This window comes from Orbilia oligospora (genome assembly GCF_000225545.1).
Source record: "Orbilia oligospora ATCC 24927 unplaced genomic scaffold scaffold00007, whole genome shotgun sequence".
NCBI classification, from domain to species: Eukaryota; Fungi; Ascomycota; class Orbiliomycetes; order Orbiliales; family Orbiliaceae; genus Orbilia; species Orbilia oligospora.
The window spans coordinates 573,833-599,978 of NW_011645564.1; the positions used below are offsets into that span (position 1 = coordinate 573,833).

Below are 26,146 nucleotides of genomic sequence, written 5' to 3' on the forward strand. Positions count from 1 at the left end.
AATATACGTAGGGCTTGATAGAAACTATAGGTGTTTTGGAATACAAAATTGAGACAATTGCTTGCACATTTTAGTATATGCATCTTTTATCTTGACTTGCTAGTCAAGTAGAATCCGGACACGTTAACATTAGTATCTGTGATACAATAGAAGCTAGGAAGTGTCAGTCTTAGAAAGTACATCGATATCCGTATCCTAACCAAATATTTGTTAATTGCATTCGTACGGGCAAATTTAAGTAGGCGTAGGTGTAGCCTCATAAATCAGAATTACCAGAAACAGCGACGTTATTTAGGGCCAAAAGTGCAACAAAATACAACGTGGGAGATATGTGTGGCCTGCAATTAGCCAAAAGGATCTACGAGCCTCCAGTTAGCTCACGCTTGGCCAGGTACAGTCAGCATTTAACTCGAGCGCGAGCTTGAAAACGCACGCGTATACACGTATTCCCCCGATCATTCAACGAACTTGAGAAGTAATTGCAAATCGGGAGTTAAAGATTGGTGCGCTCTTCTAGTACTTCGCTAGGACTGATTTAATCCTTCGCCGTGTCTTACTGATCCGACCTCTGCGGGCCGTCAAACATTTGTCACCTCAATTTTGAATATATCCGTTGGCCGCTATAAAGTTTCGACGCTACGCTACAATTATAATATTATAGACGGTTCCTCCGACAGCTCCCGCCTACTAAAGCTCTCAGTCTCAGAACATTATACATACTACTAACGATCATCGAAACAGAGACTAAAAATGATTACCGATATTCCTATTGAGGTCCTCAACGACATCTTGAGTCATATTCCCGTGAGTAAAATTACCACATTTTCAACACAGGCGCGATCAGGCCTGTAGAACACTTCGTTATCAGCATCTATAAATTTATACTACGAAAATTGTAAAAAAAAAATGATAAAGGGAATAGAATAAATATGAACGAATGAATAAAGAAATAAACCACAGAGTCCACTAATAGATGAGCTATGGCTAGCAATTCGACCCCAATCAAGGTGACCTCCTGGCTTGTTGTCTCGTAAACAAGTTCTTTCATTCTATCGCCACTCCAGCCTTGTACCGTAACCTGTCACTTGTCACCAATGGCCTAGGCTTTGAGGAACATGTTGTTCACTCCCTTCTCAGCAAGCGCTATAAGTCTCATAGCCATATCCGCCAAATATCTGTTAATCGTCACAGAGAATTTCGCCGAGAAGGGTTCATAGGTCCATACTGCAAAGAAAGGACAGCTATCCACCTCGCTGCATTCATCGAGTCACTTCCTGAGGACCAACTCCAATCCATAAAGTGCGTATTAATAGCTCCCACGTCTATTTTCTGCCAAAATTAACTATCTACTATGTATCATATTAATAATATTATACTAACGAGGCTAACTCAAAAGCTCCCATGCTTTGCATATCCTCGAATACATCCCTTCTATCTACTACTCCAAGATTAAGAGTGTAGAATGTGATCCTAGACCCGGGGAACGGCTCTTGAAAAAGCCATTTTTCCCATCCCTCGCAACCCTTACCTATAGTGCTATTAACCATAATTTTTCAAATCTCGGCCCCGAGTGGTCGGTCTTGAAACAATACCGACAGCAACTAAAGTCGCTGTCCCTGAGGTCCTCACAGTACGAGCACCTTAACCACGCCGATATCCCTTTCCCGAGCGACCCACACATTGAGTTTAGGAACTTAGAGCATCTCCACCTTCAAGATATGCAAAGCATCGAGTTCGGAAGATTTTCGCTGCTGAGATCAATACCGATCGGGAATATAAAGAGATTGGAATTGATTGATTGTTATATTCCTCCAGCACTCCTAGTCCCACTAGCACCGGGCTTCACGAACCTCACAGATCTAGCCATTTACCCGAGATTTAACGGTGTAAAAAATACATACACGACCTCAAATATCAATGATATACTCCTGAAACTTCCGAGCTCCTTGCAATCTTTACAATGGGCAACTTATTCAACTCTAGTCTCGGATTACCCCAGCAAGACAGCTATTCAGCGCCATTCAGGAAGTCTGAGAAAACTTTGGTTCGAAACCAGCTATTTCGGTGGAGGTCGGGCAGGATCAATGTTGGAGGATTCCCATTATTTGGATGAAAACGTGTTTAAAATGCGGGAGGTACCTATCAAGTCTGAGCTCGGCGAGATCCTGGATTTAGATACTCTATCCCGATTTCTAAACCTTGAACACCTCGCCCTTCCGATTGAAGCCCCACATTCCCCGAATTCTTGGATAAGTTCGGTACGTTATTTTCCCACATGCACACTCGTTTCCCGGCAGATCTGCCTGCTTCGTAATCTCAAGATTGATACGGCGAGTTGATGCAACATGCATCTCTAATAAATCAAATTTCTTATAATATAGTTCCCGAGATTGCGCTCATTGTACCTAGTCAATAGCTGCAAGATCTACTCTTCAAAGCCGCGTTCTCCCACAGGTTGCTTTCGGCAGGAATGGATCAACTGGTTCATGTCAGCATATAACCTTGAGCAAAGTCAAAAGGCTGATCAGCCAAATTACCCACTTTCTGCATATGAACGCCATCCAAAGCTCCGACTGATCGCCTTCCAACGTCCAGCTTATAACTGGGAAAGTCGCCACGGGGCCGGAGTACCTCAACCAGGCTCTCGCGGGTTTACAGCCCACTTGCGCGATGCCGATAAGTCAGGATACTTTAGCAAAGAAGCTCTTACTTCCAACACCGTCCGCCGTCTATATCCCGAAATTTGGGAGTTCTTCAAAGGGTATCACATGGTAGAGAACAAATACCACGTTTGGCCCAGCGAGAATACCAACGTGGCGAAAGGAGTATTCGAGGATGGGGACGAATTTGCGGGTTTACCTGAAAGCCAACTACCTCCATCACACGCATTACAGGACTACCAAATGCAACTCATGTTACTCGAGCAGCAGAATAAGAAGAGACTTGTGCTGGCTCGGTCTGAGCAAGACATTCTGAGAGAATGTCCGATCGAAGCGCCCAAGCCGGTAGTTGTGACTATACTGCCATGGGGAATGGCGAGGGAACCAGAATTTGACAATTTTGAGGGAGGATATACGCCCCCATTTAACCCGCTGCATAGCGGCAGCGAAGAGAACCCTGATCCTTCATCTGCGCCACCGAAGTCCTTACAAGAATACCAAAATGACTTTCTATCTTTTGACGAACAATCAAGGAAGCGACAAGAGTATGTGAACGCTCAGATGGAGAAACTAGCGGTGTAAAAGATTTTCTTCCTACTCACAGGTATATATAATTACTTCAATTAATTCTTTCCAGACTTGGCTCAAGACTAATAGGGAATAATCCGCAGTAAGACAAAAATCTTGAGACCGTGATACCCGGACAAATCAATGGAGTGAAGGGTCAGAATTGGGATCAAAATGATGCTGTGCGTCATTGTCATGCTAGGATGATTTAAGATCCGCAAATGTAAATCGTTACTAGCGATAAGATGTCTTCAAGAATTCATTTAAGTTTACCGTTGATCAGTACATCTATAAGAATAATCATCTTAAGAATTCGTACAATAAAGCCATAAAGAGAGGATATTTTGCCGATTCTAAAAGTAGAACCCTTTGTTAGTCTCCCTAACTTCTTGCCTCATCCACTCCAAAGCCGCCGACGCCGCATCCTCACAATACCACGCCTTATACAATTCATAACTCGTCCTCAAACACGCCGACAGGCCATCCTTCTCCATGACTCCTTCCCCATCTTCCCCTAAAATATACACCAGAATTTTCTTCAGCACCGGATATGGTAAATCAGTTATTCCTACTCTTGGTGGCGGCGGCAAGACAGCAAATTGTTCTCCTCTAACAATTGCTAATTGTTTTTGCGCCATTTCCGGAGACTGGGGGACGATCCTTTGGATTTCAAAGTCCGTTCCATGTTCCTCCGACGGCCTGAATCCATTACTTCTCCATGCGATACCCCTCCATTTGTTGTACTCATCGACTTCTCGCTTGCGGTACTCCACTTTGCCTGGTCTTTTTGCTCCAACAGCTATTTCAATTCTACATTCTGTAGCGAGGTAAAGTGTATATTTTTGCTTCACCGTCTCGGTTTTTACCGTTTCCACCGTTGGATCGAAAGCCTCGATGGATGTGAATTTGACCGTAGATATCCCACATGTTCCGCAACCACTTGTTTTTAACCTGCCAGTCCAGTTACAAACACAGCTTAGACTGGAGATGTATTCATCGGTCCAGGCTTTTGTTGGGACGATTCTATCACGAGGTTGATCTATTAGGTGGAGACGGAGGCAGTGGCGGCAGAGAATATCGTAGAAAAACCTTTCGTAGACAGGCTCGGTATTCTGGTAGGTTGGTTCAGGAATGGCCCTGTCGCCAACGTAGAATCGACTAACCATCCAATTCCGTGAGATTTCATGACCACCGCGACAAATATTGAGTACATCAGACAGGTCTATCTCAAACTTGAGTTTTTCTATTGGATGAAATGGCAGTGGCTTTGATTTTGATGATCCGATTTTCAACTTTTCGAGAACTTGTTTGGTCTTCTCCTTTGCTGAATTTGATTTCCCACTACCCTTTTTATTCGCTGGAGTCTTTGAATTCGAAGCCGCAAATATATCTCGAGGGCATCGATGGTGCTCACACCAAATTGTAGAGTAAGTAGTACCGATTTTGAAGGCGCTAGAATGAAAACGTTTCCAGGAATACGCAAATTCATGATCCCTAGTCGTAGTGTCTGGGTACCATAGAAGTTTTGCTCTGCTGACAGGATAAAGTGACTCCGGGTAAAAGGTCCCAGTAGCAATATCGAGAAACAGAGCTGTTGAACATCGTGGTGAACACAACGGCGCAAGACAAAATTGGCATTTAATCGTCTGATTCTCAGCCTCTTCAGGGTCCGGCCCCTGACCTAGTCCTGCATAAACGCACTCTATTTCACGAGGTGGGAGGATTTGTCGATAGATTCTAGAAACGCAGAGTGTTTCTGGAAATGTCATGTCCTCCTTTTTAGGACTGAGATATCGCAGCCGCTTCGTGGTTAGCGAAAGGGCAATTCGGCTCTTTAGACCCGCGTATTCGCATATTGGGAGAAAAATATCTAGCGGCAAGCCTAATAGTGGAGACTGGTCCACTTTGGCCTCATCGAGTTCCGCTAATGAATTGTGGGGTAAACCTTGGAAGGTTGACATGGTAGTAGCTATAGCTAGTAGCTAGTAGTAGTATGTACTTAGTAGTATTGATATATCCGTTCGAGGTCGATGTATTTCAGAAGGCCACTTCAAGGATCGGATAAACCGTCACGTCGGATTTATATCCGCGGAAAACAAGAAATGCGCACACAGGAGAATTCGAAACATATATCACCTGAGCTATTCGCATGCATAGGAATTAGCTCTATGCAGAACTGCACCGTGCAGGGCGGCTGCCTAAGTCGCATTCGGAGCCTCGCTGGGTTAAATGAACGCCAACGCCAACACATATCGTAGACGCCACGCTTCGAGCTGGTAACATCAAGTTAGACTTCAGGAATGAGGCTGGAAGCTGAGGTTTTATAGTCAGGGTTTGGTGGCATGGCTTGTGTTTCATGTTCGAGTTTTTGAGTTCGGTTCGCGGTTAACGGCTTCAATCACAACGTGTCGCTGCAGTTATCGTCTGATCTGTTCCGATTCAACTCGAACTCTATCTCTTCCGATCCTGAAGCTGCATACTACTAACTAGCGTGCATGGTTAGCTTGCGGTTTCGGCAAGGCTGGTAGTAGTTGTTACTTTAAATTAATTAATTAAGATGCCGTCGATAGTCCGATGAAGGACAATGATCTATTACGGCGGGTGTTTCTTCTAATATCGTTATTTCCTCCCCAAATTCGAAGACATATATGTACAAAAGTTCTACCCTTCTCGACTAATTCAAATCTTGCGGGCTCTGTATTCTGCTTCACCAAGGTTAGCTGTCAGCAAACCTGGTTTTGATCGCAGTATACATTTTCGTCCATCAGGTCCGCCGTTTCCATTTGATAAGCTTTATCAAGCATACACGCCGCAGATAACCGTTTAACCGAATCCTCGTCTAACTTCGGATTCTTTTTGAGAACGCACTCCAATAGATCCAAAGGTCCATGAGATATTTGCAATGTTTCTAAAAGCGGTGCCCTAAACTTTCTCAAATTCTCCATTCTAACATCGCCTACTCCGAATATCCAAAATTTGATGTCATTCTGCTGTTCTTCTTCGTCGTCGCTGGATGTCCAGTTGCCGAGGGCCATATGTTGGGTATTTAGTGTCATTTCCTCAACATTCGTGAAGGGGCAAGCGGCGAATTTCTTCCACCACGCAGCGGATACATTTCCCGTACCCCCACTTTCGATTCTAAAAACTCTGACGCTCTCCGGGGGGTGTAGGAAGAAACAGGGATGGAATATCAGGCCGTGGAGTTCCATGACTCTGAGTTTTCGGAGCGCAAGGACAGTCCGTTGGAGAGCCTTTAGCGCCTTGGCAAAATTGTATAGTTCGACGGGTTCGTAGCGACTGCTATTTGTGGCTAAACATAAATGGACGAGGTTCGGAGTTGAAAAAAGGAGGCCAGATAATAGTTTCGCTTGTTCTCGAATATTCCCCGTGTCACTATCGCCGATGACATCGTAATCTGCAAATCGCTGTTGGGGGCTTCGGTTTCCTGGTTGGTTGTCCTCCCATTCCTCGCCGCTATCCCACAGAGCTTCCTGGTCGTCCGACGAGAGTATTCGATTGCGGAGATATAACGTTAAATTGATTTTGGTAAGTTTCGTCAAATCGAGGATATCCGAAAGGTTATGCTTAAATTTGTCTCGGTGTAACGTCGGGCCTATAAAATCCGTGGTCAAGTGTAAGGAAAAGAATACAGGCGCTCTCGATCGCGAATAATCCTTGAGGACCTGGAGAAAAAATAATCCATCTTTGCTAGAGTATGTATTTATGTATTCTAAACCGATATCGCAGCCTATAATTTGGAAGAGAGAAGCAATCGTTTAGAAATCGATAAATCAAAAGGTGGACCCTCTGTTGTAGGAGAGTTTTATAGTTGAGGGTCGTTTACATGTACTAGAAATATCCAAACTGACATGCCTGGGTTCTATCGACCGTCTGTATAACTGATCACCCAATGTCCCCATCAGACCACTTGTACGGGTCACACTCGTTTTCGAAAATACCCCGCCATTTAGGTGTATATTTTGTATCTGCTTCAACCCAGATAGATCTGATCTGTAAATTTTGAGTAATTGGGCGAGTTTATAACGACCCTGGTTGCTGACGGAGTCCTCATGGTTAAAGAAAAGCGGATATTCAGACAGGTCGAGCGTGGACCAAAGCCATTGGTGAGCTATCGGGTATAACGACTTGCACGTCAGGAGTAGCGAAAACGTATCTGTCCGATGCAGGTAAGCAATGATGTTTGAGAAAAGCTCAGGCGAATCCGCCAATGATAAAAGCGACAGAGTCATCAAGAAACAATTGGTCCGTCTGCGCTTGACGTTCTTATTGTTTCTATAACTTCGAAGATATAATATATCGCTGTTTAGAGGGGTAGAAACTAGAAATCGGAACGCCTTACCTTTTTTTCTAATATAATGTTAGTCCCATCGAGCAGTAGCCAGCTTTTAAAGGCATTGAGTCGTTGAGCTAAACTACTAGTGCGTCCTCGATAATAGGAGCTAGTTCATGTTACTAAGCCTCGTGTGATCGGGAACCAAGCCCTGGTTCTGTTCTACATATTCTGTTGGATGATGTTCCAGTCGGACAAGTTTAAGACATGCGCATGCATGAGAAACCCGGACAGACCCACCAGGACTCGACCAACTAAGACATTCCGTGGGTGTTCGGTCTCCCCCCCAATCAGCCATAGCACAGCAAGACATTGCAAACGTTCTCTCATCTGAGACATGCGTACGACATACAGTATCACCATGGGTCTCCCTCGCCTCGAAGCCTGCGCCTGTCATGTTTGTATAGTATATACACATTATACTATAGTATTACCGTACTTGACTTCGACCGTGTCACCCTCATTCACTGGTCTGGCCTCAGGCCAACACATATTAATGCGGTCCCGCCACGCCGACATGTCCATAGTGTCGCGCGCCATCACAGCCGCACTGCTTCCATACCAAGTCTTCAGAAATATATAACTCGATTGAACCATTTCATTGTACCCGCTCGTATGGAAATCATTAGTTCGATTGTGCAGTGTCATGATCCATAGGATGGTCTGATACGGCAGATCTTGCAGTCCGATTCTTGGCCGCGCGATCAGTGCAACCTCGACCCCTCGAACGATGTTTAAACGTCTTTCCGCTTCAAGAGGGTAGACGCACTTCAGTCGAGATTTGTTCTGGCCGGAAAAGTAGTTCGCTATCTCGCATTCTTTAGCGAGAAACAACCAGTAACTCCTTCGCTTCACAAGCCCCTTCGTCCCAGAATATATTTGCAGGAAGGTATCGAACACCTCAACCATGGTAAATTTAACACTGACCACCCCACACCTTCTGCATCCGCCCGGCATGCGGGCTTCGCAACGGCAGGTTTCGCCGAACCATTTCTTGTATCGCTCCCTCCAACCCGTTGCGACAGGGTAGGCGAGTGGCAATAAGCAGTGTCTGCATACCGTTTCATAAAAGAATTTTTCATACACCGGCTCCATCCAGCAATGTTTCTCCAACTCCGTGGGGCGGTTCGCGCCCCACGTTAAACGCTCTTTCCGATTTGTAGCTTTGAGACCGGCCGCAGCAGCGATTAAGTACAGTGGATACTGTTTTCGGTGTCCAACTAACCACCTAACACGCGCAGATGTCGCCAATGGCTGTCGGCTAGCCCGTAGTGCCTGCCATCGTTTCATATCCTCATACTCAAAACAGAAACGAGCAAAGCCACTACCATACTTTTTGTTATAATTCTTCTTTTGGTTAAGCAATATATCTCGTGGACAACGATGGTGCTGGCACCAAATTGTTGAATAAAAGGCCCCCTGCGGTTCAGGGTTATCTCTTTCCATCTCTGCCTTCGGACGAAATTCGCAACGAGATACTGAATAGTAAAACTCGGCAGTCTCAATAGGAAATAGAGATCGTGGATAGAATATGCCGGTGGCATGGTCTAAAAAAAGAGCTGTCCCGCATGTTGGTGGGCAGAGCTCATGGAAACAATATGGGCATCTGAATACCCCATCTTGTGCTAGCCTCCCGGCCCCAGCACTCGAAATTTTTTCGCGGAATTTGAATTCCGGACGAAGAGGAAGGAGCTGTCGAGATATGCGCTCCGCCGCCCCCAGCAGATTGCGAGGGCTGGTTATGGGGGTAGACGAGTTCGCATAAATTTGTTGGGGATCCAGATGACGAAGACCCTTGGTCGTAAGGGAAAGAGCTATTCGATCCCGGAAGGAGAGGTATTTCAGGACTATCTCAAGAACATCGAATGAAAGTTTAAAAAATGGAGGTTCATATGCATCACTCTGCGACACATGAAAGCTCTCCGTCGAACCGCCAGATCGGTATCTTTGACCATCGAAAGGGAGGGCATGTATATGATGATCATCTACCGATACTACCCTGTCATCAATGCCATTGGCAGTTGGTAGATGCAGTTTTCGGAGCGCCTTCCTGAACATTGTGGGCGTGCGTGCGTTGTGATCGTGACCGAAGTGGTGTTTTGGCTCGATGTGCTTGAATTATCCGCATCGTACAGGAGCAGCATCGAGGCTGGAAGGCGTCTAGAAGGCGCAACTTAGGGCAGACACTTTTATTATTCCCTCACGGCGATCGAATGATCGGGAATGAAATGCGCATGCACATGCAGCCACCAAACGAAGCTATGCAAGTCACCCCTATTCCCAAAGCGAAGTGCAACTAATCATCCCAAAGCGCAATTCAATGTGTAGCTCCACGATCCAAAAGATAAAAAATAAAAAATAAAATAAAAAATAAAAAGTAGCATGACACTACGGGTACACAGTAAAAGCGGTGGAGAGCATTTCGAGAGAGGTTCAAAATAGCTTTTGGATTGGTGACACAAACAAACCGACGTCGACAAAGGAATACTACTGGAATGCAGATTGTTACCCAAACCAGGACCCAGGGGAGCTCTAAGCTTGGTAACACAAGCCTCATGATGACTAATCCGGTGTGGTATTTTGCTTTTCCCACACATTTCTCGAACTTCAGACGCCCACGCACGACAGTAACAGCAATTATTTACTAAACTGTGGAGAAGACCACAAACAAAGCTGATGGTCTTGACGGCTAACGGATGTCAATTGCATCACTGGCCCCTCAAAAATTCATGTACTGGTGGGGTCTGTGGGATCCATCCTCTTCCAGTCTGATCTTTTGCATCGACTAACTAGGGTTACTACGCTAATTTCAGCCCAATTTCTTAATTCGTCTTAACTCTGTCCCCACAGGCACGCTCTCGATCAATTGAATTCACAGCATCAACAAAAAGAAAGAAAGAGAGAAAATATGAGGGGCAGAACATCAATCAGAAAAATACTTCAAAAAAAAATTTTAAAAAAAAATCTTAAAAAAAACTCAAATTACATGACATGTAGAACTGGACTGGTGCTAGGATGTAGACTTAAACTTCATTGTTTTTTTTCCCTCTGCGTGCACGTGTCGGCCGACGATGGTCCTAGAAATGCGCACGGGATTCAAGGTCCTAGACCGTATAAAGTATATGCACTCTACTCTCGGTTCGTTAGCTACCTTTGGAAATCCGCTTCATGCATGGTACTTTTGAAACTTTCCTTGCCCGGAAGGTACCAAGATTCAATACTAAGTTATGTAATTAAGACGTATGATTGACGTTACTGACACGGGATAATTACTAACTATAACCTACTCCCGTAACTTATCACGCTGTATTATACATCGACCTTACATTTGGAGATCGAACTTTTTAAAAGGAAATAAAATCTCATTTTGATTATCAGATTAGATCCGAACATCGGTCAATCCGAAAACCCATGCCTTGGAAATCCGGAAATGCGACAACGACCTCACGGAAACGCCCTAGACGAGTATGACTAGAGCAAGACCTTGCCAGCCACAAAATTACTAGGTATTCATATCCACTAAAACTAGCACTTGCTACTGCGATCGGATGCATTAGGTTTTATGTTTTATCCAACAAAGCTCCAAAACTAAGAAATACCAAACTAACCAACTACAAAATAGCTAAGGAAGTTACGAAAGCCTAGACTTTTTCAGATGCAAATCGTATAGTTGATTATTCGAAATTAGGAAAAAAGGAAAGGCCCGCTAGAAAAACAAGATTAAAAGAGGACTGATAACAAGGTAGTATTGCTACAAAGAATAATGTATGTATAGTTCAAATAAAACGAACCACGCTAGTTAGCTTAGAGGGGAGCGAGCAAAATGCAAATCGAAAACCTAGTAGCAAAATTCCCAACAATCGATCTGAAACCTTAGAAAAACGAACACAAAAATGCTGTTATGCCAGAGAGTTCGCAAAAACAAACATGAACAATACAAAATGTATGGCTTGAAAAGTCCATCTAATGGGCTGACAAATGACGCTTGTATCTCCCTCTACATAGGACAAAACATGGAATCCATTCCATCATAAGCCATCCTTCTTCTTTTTGCTAGTCGTCAGATTAATTTAAAAACTCACTGTATTGAAAAAACCACCAAATCAAGATGCCAATATGGAAAAAAAATCTTCTTCCTTCTACCTTCCAGCCTTCTTGCCAAATATACCCCTGCATCTCTCGCACCATAGCTTATCGGCTTCCAAATCAACCTGAGCTAGCGGGACTCTCTCCCTGCTAGACACCGCACTCCGCAAACAATCTTCATGGTACCCGTGGCCGCAGTCCAACCGTAAGAGTTGATTATGTGCGTGATCGTCACTTGGATCGTGCTCGACGACGCAGAGTTTGAGTGACCTCATGGCGCACAGAAGGTCTGGTCGAATGAATGTTTGCCCGGGTTGAACACCCGCACGTTCACGGTTGTTACGCCCAAGAGGATTGATATTTTCAACCATGGGGTTCGCAAGCGCGGGGTCAGTGACTTTAGGAGCCGCTGCTTCCGATTTAAGTCTCGATAGGGTCTCTTCACGTGCCCTCTCACGGCGTTCTCTCTCCTTCTCCCTCTCTCTATCTCTATTGAATTCCTTCTCATACTCCTCAGCTTTGTTTCGTTCTTTCTCTCTCTCCGATTCACTATCCCTCTGTCGCTCACGTTCCCTCCTGCGCCCGTCTTTCTGGCTGTCCCTTTCACTCCTTTCATTGCTAGTGCTTCGAGAGTGGTGGTCGCGGTGACGGGACCTAGCGCGAGACTTATGTCTTTGGTGTTGATGCTGCTGCTGCTGCTGCTGCTGCTGCTGTTGTTGTTCTTGGAAACCATAGCTCTCCCTTCCACTACCTCGAGATTGCGAGTCTTGGTCCAAGTTTACTCGTTCCATAGATTCATAAATTTCCTGGATCGCCCTTTCCTTTTCCAACCTCGCCTTCTCGCGTTCCGCTTCCAGCCTCGACCTCTCGTACTCCATTTCTTGTCGTTCAGATTCCATCCTAAACATAGCCTCTGCGTCCATACCAGAACTTCCTGGCATTGGTGTCTTCGGTCGAGCAGATCCGGGTGTACCGGGTCTAGCAGGCAAGTCACCATGAGGGGGTCGCGTAGATTGGATGATCTCAGGGCGTGGACGAGATTTTGACCGCATACGTGATTTCGCCCTGTAAGCACCGGGAGAAGGTGAATCCCGTCTTCTTCTCGACTTTCCTCTTGGTTGTGACGAGGTTGGAGAACTCGGTCTGCTTCTAATAAGACCAGCCCTGTATTTTTCCTCCTCGGATGCTGAGGTACGTTCTTCAGGAGCGGGAGTTCGTGCACGAAATCTGCTTTTAGATCGAGCTCGTTGTCTCTGAGCATCGAAGCTAGGTCTCTCTCGTTCATCGGGTATCGCAGGATAATAGAAGTTTTCGATTGGCTGAGACGGTTGAATGTAATACCTTCCCACTCGGCCACCGGGATTGACGATTGCTGGCCCAGACGGCGATTCGTACGGCTTGTAATACCTGTCACCTGGCTGATGTACAACAGCAGGCGGGTTGTATCTATTTCCCAAAGAACCAGTAGAGGATCTCGGATCCATATCTGGTGAAAAGGGGTATCTAGCCGAGAAACTTGGTTCTGAGTCCGTCGGCCGAGGATAAGAGAACGAATTAGGTCTTGACTTTCCCTTGGGACGAGGGTTTCCATTGTAATCGTCATATCGTCCGCTTGGGCGGTAAGTGGGTTCGGCATCGCCGCTCTCAGATGAACTATGCCGTGAGTTTGGCGGGCGAGGCTGGTGGATCGCGGCTATTGTACCTCGCCTTGTAGAGAGTTCCCCGCCAGGACCGGGTGTTTTTGTTGAGGTTCGTGGGACGTTCGCTCCAGGAGTAATATAGCCTTCCATAGATTGCCGATAGTAAGTAGGCCGTCTGCCACGAGGTTCATAGTCCGAATCCTGGCTCGGTTCATATCTATCCCGTCCTATATATAAAAGACCAAATCAGTTCACATGTATGGTTTCGAAACGTTTGAAGATTGCGTGAGATGAGAAAGTAGAGAGATGATCCCCAAGAACAAAAAGCACTGAGCCAGAGGAAGCTTAGTACATCAGGAGCGTAGCAACATGCAAATCGAGGGATTCGTCTAAAGTCGCTTCTGGTTTTCGTGTTGAACCCTAATCAGAGGCAATTGCCGTAGACGTACCTTCGATTCCATTTGAGAATGATTGCATGAAGTCCTGGTATTTCTTGGAGACATTTGTGAGATATTGAGTTGAGTGTCCTCCATCATCATAGCTAAAACGTCTTGTTGGTTGAAAGACTGATTGCTTGGTGGAGCTCGAAGTTGATGAGGAGACTGCAGGAGACGGAGGAGGAAGAGACAACGTAGTTGGTGGTGGATAAGCACTTGTAGTCGACTGAGGCGTCCCGTTACCAAGAGCAGGAAACGGACGTCCGTAAGATGTCGGTGTGCTCGGTGTCGTCATTGTCGAGTAGCGTTTGTTATGAATTGGGCTAGTGTAAGGTGTATTTAAAGGGAAGGGAATGCTCTGAATGGGAGTGGGGGGGAGGGGGAGATTGGGGGCCGTCGGCCACCCGGCGTCAAAATAGCCCATACCATGGTTAAAACTGGCATTAACAGGAGTTCGCATGGCACCTGCAAACGCGTGTGGAGCAGAAGAGCTAGACTCCGGAGCTTGAATGTAGCCATATCCGGAATACGGGGCTATTGAATTGGGTGTTTCATTTGTGTAGTAGTGACTCCCGGTGGCTGAATCCACGTAGATATGTCGAGCTGCATCTTCCGGGTAGCCCGTCGAGCCTGATGAAGAGCCTGGATGGGAATTATGTAAGGACTGTAGATGCTGAGCTACCTTCGGGAACTCTTCCGGATCAATCATGTCTCCGAGTTGGGCTACTGGCATGTCCTGATGATAGCCACCGTGGCCGTACTCCCCGCCCCGGTACGACATAGTTTAAGCCGTACAGAGCAGCTACAGCTGCCGATAATGATAAGGAACGTCTCCGGACGGAGTGCGGGGTTTCCAGCTGTTCGTAGACGCCGTGAGAGATTGGAAGGGAGGAAGAGCTCTTTTTCAGAGATCCAAAGGCCAGACGTGAGATCTATTAGTTTGAAGATGCTATCGGGGGATTTGGATGATGATGGTGGTGATATTTGCAATTTTGGTGGAGGGAGATAGATGTCAGCTTGTGGTTGGTGGTTGTGGTTGACAGGGTCGAGGTTGAAGAAGATTCGAGAAGTGGGATGTGTTGCCGACCTGAGCACTTGACGTTGGAAAGGTCACCCTTTATATGACGTACTTGGACCTGCAAATAAAACCCACCCAAAGCAAAGCAGCCCACTTGCACTCGATCGATGATGTTATTTGATAGAAGGTATCGAAATGGTAAGTGGTATGATATCTATTTGTCGGACAGAACCCAAGAGAAGATGAAGAAATCTGGACTAGGCTCTCAGAAACGCTGACTGGAAGGATGCATATGCTGCTATTAATTAGAATACGTTTACCAGAAAGAAGCCAAAGGAGCTAGAGAAAGAAGAGACAGCGACAGCCGATGCCAGGAAGGACTGGCCAAAAGCGTAGAAAAAATCAGACCAAACACCCTCCACTTTTGCGAGGAGCGCAAGCAGAGCCTCCTGATGCCGTAAGCCCTTCTCAGGTGCCCTGAAAAATCGTACCTGCGTATGAGCGGCCCGCGTGAGGGTCCTAGACAACCGTCGAGATTCAACTATTTCTGTGGGACTCGCCGCTTAGGTGGCTAGTGAGGATCCCATTCCTTCGAAGTCTAGATGCTGTGCCATCTCAAAGGGAAAAAAAGGGAGGGGCCAAAGAGGTTGGTGGTAGTGGTACTGTGCATCCACCATCCATCGGAGGGCACTTAGAAACCCTGGTGGGAGTCATCGAGTCATATGCAGGGCAGCCTGTACTCTCCCACTGCAAAGTAGCTGGGGAAATACACCTGGGATTTCTTAGGATGGATAATTTTTCCTGGGTCTACGGCTCCCGTGATATCATTTCCGCAGGTACCGCCTTTCCTTCCCACCCCATGACGTTTGTCGTTGATTTTTGGCGCTGGATGACGAAGGTGGGGCTTGAGTAAGACCACTTTCGACCAAGAATAGGTGGAAAAAATAGTAGCAGCGACGACAGTAGATGGCTCCATCGACGGATGCGGGGCGAGGCGAGTTATCTTGCATATCGAGATACCGAAGCCGTCCATCCTGATGGTTGCCATATTATATTAGTCAGGGTACTAAGCACTGCGCTGCACTGCACTGGTTACTACGAGGCTATCGTATGTGTTGGAAGTGAAGCTTGTCGTTGCATGGACCTGAATCCGATATAGAAACCTCACAGCTATACGAGTCAAAAATACCTAGATTAGGGCCTGCCGGGGGGTCAAAGATACCATCTACGTACTTGTTGACTAACTTAATTATCAGGCCAGGAAGAAGTGGCGTCTCCGCAGAAGTTGATTTGAAATTAGGATAGTCAATTTTGCGGCGCCCAACCTGTGTCCTGTCAGGACCAACCAGCTGTGCCGTCGAAAGATATATATGTCTGCGCCATCCTCAACAAAAGTCGAGGGAAAGAAAGAAAAAAAACCAAGCATAGCCATGGTAATAACCTTTATAAGGATCCATATGCTCACAAGATCGAGTTCACATGCCAGATTTAACTATCAGTGTGAACTGACAGGCCTGTGCTGCCATATCCACCTGATTTGTTGGATTTTGTGGCTTCAACGCAAAACCTCAAGGCCTGCTTGTTTAGGCCCACCGCCCTGACCCTCAACATATACCTCCCATGAAATCCTAAGATACCTAGTTAAATATAAGCATTGAATCCTTGAAAATTCATGACTCTAGCGGTGGAAGCCTATAAAAACTCTTAATATTTGAGTATGTACTGAGGATCCATGGATTCAATGGAGAAGCTGTACATCAATTCCGGCAGAGCTTTCTCTTCAAGAATCACTATCCCGACGGCACACCAAAATATTGCTTGTTAAATTCGCTCACATCCGAGTTATTTCGCAATTCCTGTTGGTCTATCCTGAAACTAGTAGGAACAGGCCTCAGGTTAGTAGAAGATTTGGAATCAGACACCGTATGTGAGAAGCGCCAACTTGGAAACTCGTCCCTTGAAGTCAGCAGCTCACGCCATAGAACGACCTTAGCATGTCATGTGCATAATATCCCCACCCATCTATTTCAAAATCATCAACTATGTTCCTTATTCCAACTTGAGAAACCAGCCTCGTAACCAAACTGTTGGGAAACCTAGTCTCGTGACCAGAGGTCGTCTACAACACACATCGGTAGGACCCTATGCCGCAGAAAGCTCAATAGAACCTGAACCCGATAATACCATACACTGACCCCAAAATCCTCGTAACAATCTCCTTGTTTGGTTTCGGGAACCTGAAATTGCTTGAGGATGACAATAGGCTTAATGGTTGGTCGCTCAACTTGTGACTCTGATTCAGCAGGCTCAAATTTTACTTCATATCGGAGCGGGTAAGTTACAATAAATCCTATCCTCCGTAGCCATCAAGGCTACTCTCACATGCCAAACCCAATAACCACTGTAAAACTCTGCCAGTAACGTCAGGAATATCCTGTCCAGGTTTCTGGACTATAGTGTTGAATTAGTCTAGTTGTTGAATTTTCATCAAGATAGAACCAGCATCATCCCAACGGGCCACCTAGCCAGCTGGTAAAAATCTTCAAAGTCTTATTAAGGTTATACGCTCACGATGCATGGCGGAAATTTACACCCCTCTCTAACTTATATCCAAATATCAAACCAACTTAACTTCCCGACTGAGGTTTATCGTGATTCCTAAGCACCAACCCCGCGGAACCATCGATGTTTCAGATCTGTAACTTCTATATATGGCATGTCAAACCACCAAAAACCACAAGTCTATGAAGATATCAAACAATATGATATCAAACTCTACGACAAGACTAATCAAAGTCTAGAATTTTGCATACCGGTACACCGTACACACCGGGATCAAAACCATGACCGCTCTGCATGCATCTCTCATATACCGGGCAGATACCGGTATACCAGGGCTTAATTCTCACCAAAAGGTTGTCAATCGCATAAACTTGTCAATTTCCATTATATTATGACTTTGATAGACATTTAGCGTCTATGGTTTCACAAGCTTAATTGACAATCATGCGTCAGCAGCCTTGCATTGACTCGCTCGGGATCTTGAAACTTCGTGCGATTATGCATACCCGCGCGCGCGCGAGGAAGTGCATGTCAAGATTGTGTCTACCACGTGGGGTTCAAGATGAAAGAGATAAGATAAATTTAAGTATAACGCGATACTCTACTTTTGCCGAAAATCTGACCTCTTGGTATATTTCAATGTTTAGACTATATCGACTATAAGGAGACCGAAATACTGTCAAATTGATGCTGCGCATTACTAATTAGTAGATATGATCAATGCATCGATTACGAACATAATCAAATATTATAAAATCGTGGAAGCCATGTGCCCAATGCAGTGATTCTATAGCGCGACACTAGGTCCGTATCTTCCAGTTAGCCAACGTTGGGACCATTAGGATACAAGGACCCGGACTAAAGATCAATTTGAGAACACTTGGCCGTAGATACAAATTACAGGTCAAGGAAAAAACTAACATCAACGAAACGAACTTTTTGAATTCATGAAAACTAAATTAAACGTATAGATGTGTCCTAAACTTAAAAGGTTAGCATGTCGCCGCCACGATAGACCAAATGCTCTTGTAAACACCCAACGCTACCTAGTCTGTAAACTATTCACAATTGGAACTAGATATATCACCTAGCTATGGTCTGCAACCTAATAATTGATTATCTCCGTGTCCTAAATCACCGCTAGGACCCTTAAGCTAGGACAACGAACTGGAAAACGCCGAGTCGTTCGAAGTGGTTGCACAAAGCACAAAGCACAAATCACACGTCAATCAGTTCAATAATCTAGAAGCCCCTTATGTGAGTTAATGTGAGGGGTAGAACATCATGAGACGCATGATCGGCGACGTTGAAAGGGCACAAAACGAACCCGAGAATTTATGGAAGATCACCAATACACCTGCAAGGGGCGACATTTCGTTTCCACGTGGAAGAGGAGAGGGCTTATCTGTCCTATACTCCATTATTGATTCTCCACCATGATTGTGAGCTCTCACGCCAGCACATTGGTCAAAGGAGTCTACTGTAATACACGTTCACCAACGGAACTCCAGCTACGAAGAGAGGGTTAACTATTCCTAATGGCTGCCATCTCTCCACTTCACAAGCAAGGTCAAACCTAGTCCCTCTTTGCTGCGTATGCAGGGCGGAGAAAGCTAGCACCAAACACTGAACGAAATAATCCTGCGTAGTTGCATGTATGCATATTCCGAAAGAATAAGCTCAAAGCCTCCAAGCCATCCCGCTACTCCTATTGTTCTCCGCATCCATGCACCACTATTTCCTTGCATAATAGCTCATTTCTGGCAAGAGAACGCGACGTACGTTCGTGAGCTCAAGTTCGATGGTTTATCGACCGATCGACTGGTGTCATTCCCCTCGACCTCAACCAGTTCGTAGCTGAGAAGTAAACCGTTGAAACTCGTAAACTGGTTTTTTTTTCTCCCTTCCTTTCTCCCTTTCCTTCAGCTTGCTCCACTATTGTGCGTCGTCGATCGTTACCCTCACGGACCTCGTGAGTGCGAAGGCAACCAAGACTCGCCCGATCGATTGTAATCGGAGACAAGAAAACTGTCTAGACCGAGCAAAAAGAAGCTGAAAAACCCGAGCTTACCTCCAATTAGTCTGGATCACATGGTGGTGAATACAGAAAATATATTTTGGAGTTTGAAGCCGAGAATAATAAAAAAAGTAGGCAAGTGGATACCACCTTTCGAATGTCTGTCCACACATTTTGTTGTAAAATGTGAACTGTGGAGCTCACACCACCTTAATACTCCTCGAGACTTGCAGCGCATTGGCCAATTTGCTTCCCCCACAGAGTAAGAGCGCATATTTGCCCCGGGGCCAGTTGCTGCATCGGCGCACACTTTCATCTATCCGTAACAAGACATGCAGAAACATAAATTATATCGGCCACATCACACATGTCTTGATTAGACGGCTAGCACAATAATGAGAAAATAATATCTCCGAAGATGAAACCGGGATAGCGCAAAGGAAGTTGCAATCGAAATCATGTCTGTAGAAGTGGAAAATTGCCCCGAACCAAAGAAAACCCACGAAATACGCCGGTAATCATGATATCGGTTCGTTTCACGATGGAACGGAATCGGCTTAGCCGATATCAGCATAAAAGAAATCCTAACCGTTATTACCGTAATAGTCACACCGGTCGGTTGTGGCTTCGGTAGACCCCAACGAATTTGAAAGGGAAATCTTAAAGTCCAAAGAAAAAGGCGGCCATAAACACCGTGCAGTCCAAGCTTGTGATATTGATGCCGGATGATATCAAACGATATCGAAAAGTGCTAGGCATCCCACTCTAACGCAGACTATCTGCCGCCCTAAAACTGGCTAGATTTCAGCGGCATGTTCCGTTTTAAGATTGGAGAGAAAATAGAATTGTAATTGACTCGTGCAATCACTCGATGCAAGAAAAGGACCAAGACTTTACATTTGCCAGTGCTCTTACTGCGATAACACAACATTTGCATTGTTATAATGCATCTCGTATCAGGTTTAAATTTACACGAAAAGATTTTGTCGTCCAACGTGATCTATCCGCCGCACCGTATCAAAACCGCGTACAAAAGCGTATGTAGAACTGTCTTCATTCTCCCTTGCCGAAATCTTGTGTTCCCAAATGCAGGTGTATGTCTGCGAGCAAGACCATGACGTCATGAAAAAAGCGTCCCTTGCTGGAAAGCTTTTGAGGCGAAAGCGATTTGGGAATTCGCAGTGTTTCAAGGGGCTTGTTCAATAATTGATACCCTGCCGCTACCACTTTTTCGCGTTGCAATGTCTCAAGACATCGAAATATGGTCTTGGATTCGGGCTTGGGGGCGGAGAATTTGGATGGCCTTTTTTTTTTTTTTTTTTTTTTTTTTTGAAAGACAGGCCCTTGACAGGACGTTCGAGATTTTGAGAGTTTCTTTTGCAAATTTTGAAGGGCATCTTGGACAAGGTGCGAAATAATCTGCAGATGAACCTTCACATAAGTGTTCTCCACATACTTAACATCTTACTAGTATCTTATTGCTTTGATTGCTTTGAGGTTCTTAGACACTTTCCTGGGCAGAGTGGACCAACAGGTCTGAGGTTCGAGTCGAGTATCGATACGAACGCTAAACGTTCGCTTGAGGCTGCCCGACATCCGTGGATACACAATTTAATCTTGTTTCTCGATTTTAGCCTATGTATGTCTATGTCAGAGAGGCGTTTTCTGCAGAGCTAGTTAAATGGTTATTCTTAGATCTGGACTTCTTTTCCGTAGATGCAAGCACCGCATTGTCTGTATGTAAACCAGGGCCCCACTTTGTCGCGCGTTGCCCTTGCTAGGAAAGGTGTCGACTGCTACACCAGCAGGTCCAGAAAAAATTGGTGAAATGAACCGACCCGACGCTCCAATAGAGAAAGAGGATTGAGAAAAGTCGACGTGACGGAGCGGTGAAAGAACGCTGTTGCGGATGATCTAGAGCTTTTGAGCCTCCGTTGGCTCTAATTCCTTTCTTTTGCGTCTATGCCGTCTCGTTCTAATGCATATAGTATATGTATATGGATGAAGCTAGGGAATGTTTCCTCTTTGGTAGGACCGACAGGAACGCGTGCAGACTATACCCTCAATTTCGAATTCCAAAATGTAGACGGCAGGAGATCGTCTTCATTGCTTCATGCCGACGCTAGAGCTAGAGCTAGAAGACGGAGGGAGTCCGGAAGTCGACACGGAGAGACAGGCATACAGATGCATGAAGGGTGCCGAGACTCGAGTGCCGCACAGAACTCCACTCCAAGGACTAGTAAATCACTTGATCCCTAGCGTGGTGGCTCTCAATCCACAGCACTAAATTTTATGGACCGGAGGGAAACTCCGGGAAATGGAGCCATGGATAACCATGAATCGCGATGGACGGCAAGACGAGGGTGCGGAAGGCTTGTGGGCTTCCGAGATGCGAAAGATTGCCAATCAACAAGAAAACCTGAAACGCGACGAATCCGCCCCTTCCCATTGAGAGACATCACAAGCCCTGTTGAACGAATAGGAAAATAGTTCAATCTGTAATGACGGGTATCGGGGAGAAAAACAGATACTATGTATATTTCTACAGAGTAGAATCTGATGCAATTAATTTAAATATTTCGACCACGGCGGCCAGGCAGCAGTGCGCATTCTTCTCACTTTCGCGCTGAAACAGCCGTATTGCCTCCTTGCCTCTTTCAAAACCTCGACTTTTTGGGCTTTGTGGTGTTTGATTTGATTTGATTGCAATATCTAGTGGATAATAATAGCTAAAGTAAGCTATAGTACGCCAACTTTATATGTATTAAGTACTCACTTTTAAGTACTTTGCTATTTCACGAGCAAAGAAGGCCTAAGGCACGTGAGATTGAAAGACTCGAATTTACCATTCGCTCGGAAAATTGGTTTATTGTCAATCACCCGCAAGGCAGTAGCGTAGCGAGCGTGTTCGGGAGGACGTTTTATGGGTTTGATACGTCATGTTTATTAGGCTGTCGCATAAGCTCAACCTGTTTGAAGAAGGGACAAGAAAGCTGGCGTCTCGTTAATCGTTAGCCTAAAGCAAGCCCCATCCGCTCTTGAAATGAAGGTTTATGGATCTTGCAGCTTAGCGAAGGAAGCTAGGTGTGTGCGAGAAAGAAACATCACGAAGGGCTTCTTCTCCGGGGGCGGGCGGTGTCGTTCGCCGGGTTAGGGTTGGGCTCTCCGAAAAGCTCGGGACATGCACGGAATTTGGATGCAATGAGCCATGGTGGGCCTGATATGCCGTGCCACCCATCTTGCAGACTTTAATTGAAGAATCTCGCAAGGCGCTGAAGACGCAACTATGGATATTGCAAATATTATAACTTGACTGTGCTTGACGATGCAGCTTTTATCGAGGATAAAGCCCTTGCTTCAAATTTCTCCACAATTTGAAAGCCCAGACCGGATGTCGGACTAGCATCCAAACAAATGTACTGTACAAAACTAAAATGTTTCAATCTCTTAGGCTCAGCTAGGCTAGCTTGGCCCCGAAAAGCGTCGACGAGCCATCTGACTTGCGCCAAAACAGCCCGTGCCCTTGCGTCGTTTCCAGCTCCGTCGCCGAATCATTTTTCGCAGCCCCCACCCGGCCGTGCCTTAGCTCCGAAAAACTCTAAAGACCCTTTGTTGTATGTAGCAGGTCTTTCGGATTTTCATCATGAGTTTAACCCTTACGCAAGCTAACCATGCCTCCAAGGGCTGTGTACTTTGAGCCGAGGGGGGTTCAAAATAGCTAGGACCTCGGGATCTATTTCCTGCGAGGCGTTTTGAGGCTTGCAGTAGCCCAAGATCCGAAGCTTAAAATGCAACTAGCTACAGTCCTCAACAGAAACATAGACGTGAAGTCACAATATGGGGCCGACATGGCTATTTCGTCTGGTTCCAGGCCCTTAAGCTTATAATGACCTGCATGATACATTATCTAACGCTGCGGACTTTTCCTCTTGCCAAGCACTTGCCAGCCAAATGTTTGATATGAAAATGTCGAAGCGCTGGAATCGTTTCCCGCTGACTTCTTGACATATGTATGCAATGTGCATCAAAGATTAAGACAAGCAAACGGGTTCGGGCGCTACTGATCACGGTGATAGTTAGTGATCCTGCTGCCTGAAGACTGAGCCTCCTCACTCAGCTACATTCCTGTTTGCCTTCAGTGATACGGTGTTATCGCCAAATTAATCTTCGGAACAACATCATACAATATCATTCGTCCAATGGTTATACGTTAGAGCGTATGACATTTCCGTTTATGTCTATCGAAATTTCTAAACCATGTTACAGCGCAGCAGCAGAAAAACTCATCTTCGAACCACGGCATCTCGCAGAATTAACGAAGGCACATTAATACTCCTATGATATTAAGTCTTCCTCGCCTTGTTCTGCTGCAAAAAAGAACCGCCAAGACCTCGCTGTCCTGTAATATCTGTAGGGGTATAAAGGTCCAGGGTCTGTATCGTAGCTGTAGATCATTACCCGAACTATCGCTTGTAACCCCTGCTAGCGGCAAGCCACCAGATTTCGAGTGTTCTTGCTCACAACCCTCCAGTTTTCCCTTGGCGAACGCACTGGATTCGGACAATGACTAGTCAAGATTCAGCAGTGGTGGCGTTCGGTCAACCGGGATTGGGAAGAAGGGCTAAACTGCATTGGGGTGCACCGACTCTTTTTGGACGTGGAGGGATTTTTGTTCGGAGCCTGTATGAGAAAAACAGGATTTCATGCAGCGGAGTTAGAGAGACTTTTTGGTGATAGTATTCCGTAAAGATACCTTTTAGATCTCGTCTGGGTTTCCACCTGGAATAGTGTGGGTTGGATCTGTTAGTTCGATCCGGCAGTGTCACAAGATGTACGTTAACAGCATCATATTGGCATCATGGCCGACACATTCAGGATTTTCCGGTGTTATAGATTGTTGTTAGCAACAGAAACTTGAAGACATATGATATAGCTTTTGCAGTTGCTTCCCGACTAGCTTCCCTCATCAGGAGGTGGGAGAATTCTTCGCCTCTGTCAGAGTAGCGTCATAGCGCTACGTTACTAGTATACTAACAAACAAGGGCTGGCCGCACAAAAACCGGCAATTGCGCGCGTAGGCCAGGAATCTTCCTCTATGGAATCAGGAATGCTATAAGCCTTTTACAACGGCACGGTCAAGGTATGAGCCTATTACAATGTCCTTGCGATGGCAGTGCATACGTTGCGTCGTATTGCAACGTCAAGCAAATTTGCAAAAGCCTAGGCCTAGCTGGCTAGCGGCGGAATGTTAAAATCTACCATCTCTTTCCACATATGCATATGCATATCCCATTCATCGATGTGCAATTTTCGTAAAATCGAGATTCATCATCATGGCATTCCGGTGCTTCATACATATCATGGTATCCTAACCTAATTTTATATTTAGGATGATCCTGATAACATTCGATAGCAAAAAAGATTAACTTACGTTACCGCGAGTACGGCCATCGACTATCAATGCCAATGGCACCCTGATATGATCTTCAGGGACCCCGAATCAGCCCTGGGCCATGGCGCCAGCCGTCAAACAAATAGACAAATAAAAAATAACAATTCTTTGGTCTGTAGACAAAATCCGTACACGGTCGGAATAAAATTAGAAAAACAATCGTTAGTACAGCGGATGACATGCAAATGAGGTTATCACCAGACGTTATAAGCTTAGACCAGAGACCGCCTCGGCGCCGGAAGAAGCCTAGATAACAACGTCTTGCTAGCGTAGAAAAAGCCTCAACGTCACTACATGCATGAATATATTAAGTAGATATCACTCTGTGTGTAGAAGGCCTAACGGATACGATACATAGCGTAATTATACCATTGTCTCTACACATTCGTATCATATGTCGCCCCAGTTCATTCCCTTCGACACAATTTTTCTATAATTTGCGACTAGACTAATTAATATTAATTGATTCTCCACTATCTATAATATTAGACTTTTTTTTTTTAGTGCTCTGGGGAAACGGATGGCTGTTCCATAAGCTTCCACTTAGGCACTTGGCGGCATTTCTCAGCATATTTTTCGAATTTAAGTACATGTTATCTTGTTCAATTGTGGAGAGGCCGAAAGGTTCGGATTCTCGAGGGCGGCTCCGGGCCCATCGATTCCGGTGTTGTTTGTGTTGGTTACCGGGGTGGCGTTTCTGTGGTCCGGGGAGGCCGCATTTGGGCAGCGATCTCCCGAGGTTGGCACGTAGCGGCGTTACCTCTCAACCACGCAGCGCACAACCAACGTTGACAGCAACTGGCAGCCATGCAATGAAACGAGTATCTTTCTATATCTGGAGGATCTTTTGAATCGGCCTCATCTACACGAGAATATCTCTGAGTCTACAAAATTATCGCACTCAAAAAATATGGATCTCCAGCTATATCTTACTATATTGGGATCATAAGGCGTAGGGCGTAGGGCGTAGGGCTGAGCAGGTAATTGATCGGGGAGAGTAATAGACGGATGAGTATAAAAAGTAGCTGGGATAGACAGCTGTTCCTCCCCTTCTCTGCTCCGACCATCCTGCTCCCATCACACAATCTACCTATTTATATCACAGAACTTCAACTATCTAGTTTATTCTCGAGCTCTTGAGGTGAAAATTCGCTCGGATAGATCTATAGAATCAGTACCCGGCCACTAGGCTAAGATCATTGATCCGCAGAGCTAGAGGAGAATCACCCAAGTATATACCTTGCAACTCAGCATATACAGCCCTTTAGGGTGCAAAGTTGTCTATCGCCGAATATTCCGATTTATTTCAGCGTCAATCTTTCACGATTAGCGTGTTCGTTTGCAAAGTAAGTAAGC

General features: G+C 45.5%; 4 protein-coding genes across 4 annotated transcripts; 1 reads left to right on the forward strand and 3 right to left on the reverse strand.

Moving 5' to 3' along the window:
• Nucleotides 1-750: 750 nt before the first annotated feature.
• On the forward strand, nucleotides 751-3,242 carry AOL_s00007g152 (uncharacterized protein; the record flags this gene model as incomplete). The annotated part of the gene is made up of 4 exons (XM_011120053.1): nucleotides 751-804; nucleotides 989-1,299; nucleotides 1,397-2,258; nucleotides 2,382-3,242. The coding sequence occupies 4 exons, from the start codon at nucleotides 751-753 to the stop codon at nucleotides 3,240-3,242; spliced, it is 2,088 nt and encodes a 695-aa protein (XP_011118355.1).
• Nucleotides 3,243-3,580: 338 nt separating this feature from the next.
• AOL_s00007g153 (uncharacterized protein) lies at nucleotides 3,581-5,188 on the reverse strand (the record flags this gene model as incomplete). The annotated part of the gene is made up of 1 exon (XM_011120054.1): nucleotides 3,581-5,188. One exon carries the CDS (start codon nucleotides 5,186-5,188, stop codon nucleotides 3,581-3,583), a length of 1,608 nt encoding a protein of 535 aa, XP_011118356.1.
• Nucleotides 5,189-5,950: 762 nt separating this feature from the next.
• Nucleotides 5,951-9,636, reverse strand: AOL_s00007g154 (uncharacterized protein; the record flags this gene model as incomplete). Its single annotated transcript, XM_011120055.1, has 2 exons — nucleotides 5,951-6,840; nucleotides 8,013-9,636. The coding sequence occupies 2 exons, from the start codon at nucleotides 9,634-9,636 to the stop codon at nucleotides 5,951-5,953; spliced, it is 2,514 nt and encodes an 837-aa protein (XP_011118357.1).
• A 2,081-nt stretch (nucleotides 9,637-11,717) lies between these two features.
• AOL_s00007g155 (uncharacterized protein) lies at nucleotides 11,718-14,522 on the reverse strand (the record flags this gene model as incomplete). Its single annotated transcript, XM_011120056.1, has 2 exons — nucleotides 11,718-13,531; nucleotides 13,754-14,522. 2 exons carry the CDS (start codon nucleotides 14,520-14,522, stop codon nucleotides 11,718-11,720), a joined length of 2,583 nt encoding a protein of 860 aa, XP_011118358.1.
• Between the last annotated feature and the right edge of the window lie 11,624 nt (nucleotides 14,523-26,146).